Genomic DNA, 6123 nt, shown 5'->3' with positions numbered 1-6123 from the left:
GCATAACAATACAACATTCAAAAGTTGGTATACATAATCAGTATAAGCTCATAACCAAGTAGGAGATATAGATGTTAAAAGTCAAAAATTGTTAGCAAAGGAAAGAAAACCTGCTGATCAACCTGGACTGCAAGTAAAGGGGATTTTTCCTTAAGTCCGTGCACTGTGTTGGACTGCACTGCTATTGCCGCCTGAGACCAACATACAAAAGCAATATAGAATCAAAAATCAATGACTAAATAAGGGACACATCCATAATTTATGATAAGTTCACTCAGAAATAGAAAATCCATGATTATTTGAGGTGAAAAATAACAAAACAAAAAAAGAACAATGAATGTATCTAATCAGATAAATTTCCATAATGCATAACTATCAGGTTCCAACCATGAAAATCTTGTTAAACAAACGCTGTAAAAATAAAACCAAAAACTTACTGCTTCATAACTATCAAGAAACTCAGTCTCATCTTCGTCTAAAGCCTTGGGAGGTCCTGTGATATTCATTGTATCAACAAGTCAAAATTCATCCAAGATTACAACAAAAAGAAACCATGTAGATTTTAGAAAAGAGAAAAGTAAGGGGGTAAAATCTAAACATAAGTAAAACAATTAGCTTAAACTATGCCCATCTCAAAAGGTACGGCACTAAGTAAGGTAACTAACTAAGGTAGCATGTTCACAAAGCCACTGTGTCCACTACAAAGCAATTTAAAGTATCAAGACAACGATATGTGCAAAACTAGAAAACAAAGTTTAAAACTGCCAAAAGATAAAGAATAAAACCAATTCTGTCAATGGATAATAAGTAAAATTTGATTAAGGACTAAGCTTACTGTTCCTTGAAGGACGAACACGACTAAACTGCATTTGACCATGCAGGAACAGAATCAGCAGAACAGCAGGGTTACATATGGGTTGCATTGGGAGGTAAACCGTCGTTATTTCACTCATTATGCAATTGGAACTGACACCACTTAAAGAAAATAAATCATTTCATGACAATAAAGTGAACACACCATACTGCTAGAACTTCAAACATAAAAGCACTTACATTATCTTCAAATTTGTAGATTATACTGCGAGGTTCCAAGATATCCGGTTAGGTTCAATCCTTGAATTTTACTGCATGAGTACAGAGAGAGAGAGCAAGTATAATGTTTATCAGTTGCATTATAATATGAAATAATAGGAGATATCATGATTAGATTAGTTGCATTTACAGGTGTATCATATGGCACAGAAATTGCCATTCAAACAAAAAAAAATCAAATCAAGGAATTGCAAATGTTCAATAACATATATAAAATAGTTTAGCCCAAAATGTTAAATTTCAAAAATATTAGCATCGAGACATAGCTTAGCTCTTCCCCAAATTAAATTGATTAAGCTGCAAAGCATGACATTGGTATTAATGAAATAGCCTGAATAAGACAAAAAAGAAGAAACCATGACATATAGCTGATGGTTTGTCACCTTCATTTGTTCTCACTTTGTGCTAGGTATAATAACCCTCTATTTGCTGCTATTTATATCCTGAAAAGATCTCTTTGTTCCAAATGGACTTGAGAAGCGAGATCTCACGAATCTAGTAATGTGAGTCCAGATCTAACATCAAACACCGATTCAAACCAGTTAGTGTATAACGCAACGAAAAATTCATGCAAAAGTGTATGACATTAATAAAACCAAACAGAGCATGAAACCGAGTTAGAACAAGTACCTTTTAAGATTAGGCCCCAAACACAAGCCATCATAGGTGGTTCATGCCTTAAACATTAACATCATCAGTTTACAAATTCTATCACAACATTGCAAGTAAAGAATCAAGTGTTTCAAACCTATTTAAATAAATGGCTTATCTTTTGAGATGATTTAACTCCTTATGAAACCAGTATCATTTCACCAAACACGTAAACTTGAATTCTTCCACATTTCACTGGACTAACCTATTAGTCATAAAAACAATCATACAAACAATCAAAAAGAAAAATCATATCATGGTTCCAACCTTGATCACAAGTCTCTAGTGAGATTGCTTGCATATCATGGTTCCAATCTAATCTAATTAAGCATATACATGAAAAGAGAAGCAAATTGCAATATAATTAGGCATATACATGACAACAACAACAACAAATTTCAATCTGTGCAAATACAAAAGCAATCAACTAATGTAGCAACAACTTAATGAGATTGAAAAGAAATCCATACTTATATACTATAACAAATCATATACTCAACACTAAGCAAATTAATTCAGTTCAGTACAAATATCAATAACAACAACTAAGTTTGCACCCTAAGTTAGAAATTCACTGAAACTGAAAATAAAATTGAGAGAGAAGATTATGAAAAGGTACTTTGCAAAGAAACCCTAAATTTGAAATTGAAATAGAAATTGATTGAAACTGAACGAGAATCAGTAATTAAAATAGAAATTGAGAAAGACGGTTTAGTAAAGAAGAAAAAGTTGAAGGAATTCGAAATATTACCTGTGTAAGATGCAGATGGGTAACATTTTTTATATGTTACTAAAAGTTAAAGAGTTTAATTGATATGCACCGACGGTGTAAAATAGTTTTACACCATCGTCCAATAAACAATCATTATTTTGCCATGTCATATCAAGAAAGTGGGGTGAAGTGGGGTGATGTGGCGGAAAACATGGTTGGTATTGGTTGACAGTGTAAAATTATTTTACACCGTCGGTGTATATCAATTAAATTCAAAGTTAAATATGTAGTAGTGATATATTCATGAATTATTTCGATCTATTTTATCTATGGATGAATTTTCTTAAAAAAATTCACCGATTTTCGACACATTTCATAAATCAATATTATTATGACTCTTAATACCACTAATAAAAATGTTCTAAATACTAATACTAATAAAACAAAATCGATATAATAGTTCTGGATTTGTATAAACAAGTACTACTAGATCGTAGAAAAAGGCTCTTAACTTTTGCCTCCAAATCCTTATAAAAAATTTTATGCAATATTGAACCTTAAATACCTCTGATTTTATCAAACTCAACTTATTTATATTATAGTAAATGCATCCAAGATAGACTCCACCAACCACATCACTAAACAACACTATATTAAACTGTGATACCCAGTCAAACCAAATTAAAATATAATAATCTTGTACCAAAATAGAAGATATAATAATCACAATCGGCTATAAATTCAAAGTTTTTGATAAGCATATTATGATCATATTACTTTGTACTTCATCGTGAAATTCATGGCTAGGATTGAGTTTCTTAGGCACATGACACTTGTGTCTTTGATCGTGCTAATTTTATGTACTACTGCTTCCCCAATATTTGCTTCAAAGAATTGTGATTTTCCTGCCATTTTCAACTTTGGTGCTTCAAACTCTGATACTGGTGGATTGGATGCTGCCTTTGCAGCACTGTCGTTGCCATATGGAGAGACTTATTTTCATAGATCAACTGGAAGATTCTCTGATGGCAGAATCATCATTGATTTCATAGGTAACATTGTTTCTCTTGAGTTACTATTCTCTTCTCTTTATTTCTCAAAAGAAATTGAGAATTTTATTTGAAGTGAGATTGACACAAATAAATTTTAACTATTTAAAAAAAAAAATTCTATCATGTACAAATTTGCATATGTTTTTTCTTTTTTTCTTTACAAAATATTTGCATATGGTGATAAAATTCAAAATAGTAAATTTGTTTTGAAATTTATGCATTTTATATATTTTTTTTTATCGGCTAAATTTTATTAATAGACAAATCTCCTAAACAAGAAGTATAAGAGATTGTCAGATCAAACAAAAAATATAACTTTTTAATAAATAATTATTGTTTTTGACACTATATAGCAACTCACATGGTTTTACATTAGAGATTGTTGTTAAATTTATTGAAGATGTATAAATTTAATTTGTATAATTTCAGCACAGAGTTTCGGACTTCCCTATCTCAGTCCATATCTTAATTCTCTTGGATCCAATTTCACACATGGAGCAAACTTCGCAACAGGAGGGTCAACAATTAGAATTCCCAATAGTATTATACCTAATGGAATGTTTAGTCCATTTTCCCTTGGAATTCAATACATTCAATTCAAAGAATTCATATCCAAAATAAAATTCATTAGGAATCAAGGTAAATTATGATTTTTTTTCATTGAAATCTTTCTGTGATTGAGTTTAATTAAGAACAGAAATATGATTTTCTTAATTTCAATTAATCTTTTTTATTAGGAGGTGTATTTGCAACATTAATTCCTAAAGAAGATTATTTTTTCAAAGCCTTATACACATTTGATGTTGGTCAAAATGATCTTACTGCTGGTTTTTTTGGTAATGTTACTATACAACAAGTCAAAGCTACTGTACCAGATATAATAAACAATTTCATAGAGAATATCAAGGTAGTTGAACACTCTTAATTCAAAGATTATCTACAAATATATAATCAAGTTAGTCCATGGCACGTAGTTCTTGAATAATAAAAAAAAAACACTTTTAAGTTCTAATTGATATACTAGTTTCTTTTTTGTTTTTTAACTGATACCCTGCGCGCAACTGCAGGGATTAATCTCTCGAGCAATGTAGGATTTAAATAAGACAAACTTTCTCTATGAATTTTAACGTTGTTATATACCCAAAACAATAAAATTTGCCTATAATCAATACAATACTACTATCTTTCTCAATAATAACTTCATTGTCTCATAATATAATATATTTCTAAATTGTTGATTTCTCAATTCTTGTTCTAAATTGATGACACTTGTTGGTAATGTAGAGCATATACAATTTAGGAGCTAGATCTTTTTGGATACACAACGCAGGACCAATTGGATGCCTTCCTGTAATTTTGGCTAATTTTCCTTCCGCTGCAAAGGATAGTTATGGTTGCGCAAAGCAATACAATGAAGTATCTCAATATTTCAATCTAAAGTTGAAGGAAGCCTTAGCTCAGCTTCGTGGAAACCATCCTCTTGCTACAATCACATATGTTGATATTTACTCTCCTAAGTATTCTCTTTTTCAAAATCCTAAAAAATACGGTGAGCCAACTAAATATGATCCCACTTTCATGGTTGTGTATGTTTGGATTAGCATTGGGTCTGACTAAATTATTGTGAGTTCGTCGAAATTATAGTTTTATCAAAATAACTGTGTCTCACTGTAATTTTGATATTGTCACTGTGAATCCAAATATTTAGGATTTGAGCTTCCGCACGTTGCATGTTGCGGCTTTGGAGGAAAATACAACTATAACATTCAAGCTAGATGTGGAGAAACCATAAACATAAATGGTAGCAAAAAAATTGTGGGTTCATGTAAAAAACCATCTACCAGAGTGATTTGGGATGGAACTCATTACACAGAGGCAGCTAATAAAATTGTCTTTGATCAAATTTCTACTGGAGCATTCACAGATATAGCTTGTCACAGAAAGTTCACTTGAAATTATCGACTCTTGTATAGCCAAATTACGGTGAACCCTATTATTATTAGCTAGTTTAAAAATAATTATATATAATGTGGTAAAAATTGAATAAAATTATGTAATTAGAAGTTGGTAGTGACATTGCATGTACTATGCAGGACCTTCGAATTATGGTACTCCCACTTATTAAACTTAAAAAGGTGAAATCCTAGCTGATAGACTACTTGATAAAAAAATAAATAAATGAAGTAGAATTTAATTTTCATACTGTATTAGTGTAAAAAGTTTTAAATTGCATTTCTCCTTTGTTTTTAAGAAATCATTTATCATTTGCAGTGTAGTGACAGTTAGACATAAAATTTACTACGCACGCAAACAAAACTAGTAACGAAAATATATAAATGATTTAGAAAAAGAAGAAAAAAACTGCTTTTTTGGACTCCAAACAAAACTAGTTTTAGTTTGGTGAACATATAAACTATAGATACCCAAACACCGACTATGAGTGCGTTTGTTTAAGCTTTAAAAAAATGATTTTGTTTTGACAAAATCTAAAAATTCTTTATTAGAGATTTTTTTTAAAAGTCTAAAGTTATTTTCCGTTTGTTTACTAAAGTCATTTTTTTAAAAATGTCAAGCTCTTACACCTAGGTTCCTTAGTTTTTTTTAAAAAAAAATAAA

At 30.4% G+C, this 6123-nt stretch overlaps 1 protein-coding gene across 1 annotated transcript; it reads left to right on the top strand.

The window, feature by feature from the left end:
• The first annotated feature begins 3155 nt into the window (after nucleotides 1-3155).
• On the top strand, nucleotides 3156-5686 carry LOC123893170 (esterase-like). The gene is made up of 5 exons (XM_045943096.1): nucleotides 3156-3507; nucleotides 3937-4146; nucleotides 4245-4414; nucleotides 4792-5056; nucleotides 5216-5686. The coding sequence occupies exons 1-5, from the start codon at nucleotides 3255-3257 to the stop codon at nucleotides 5458-5460; spliced, it is 1143 nt and encodes a 380-aa protein (XP_045799052.1). The 5' UTR covers nucleotides 3156-3254; the 3' UTR covers nucleotides 5461-5686.
• The last annotated feature ends 437 nt before the right edge of the window (nucleotides 5687-6123 follow it).

The sequence above is a fragment of the Trifolium pratense genome, linkage group LG6 (genome assembly GCF_020283565.1).
Source record: "Trifolium pratense cultivar HEN17-A07 linkage group LG6, ARS_RC_1.1, whole genome shotgun sequence".
Taxonomy (NCBI): domain Eukaryota; kingdom Viridiplantae; phylum Streptophyta; class Magnoliopsida; order Fabales; family Fabaceae; genus Trifolium; species Trifolium pratense.
This window is presented reverse-complemented; position numbering and strand designations above follow the sequence as displayed.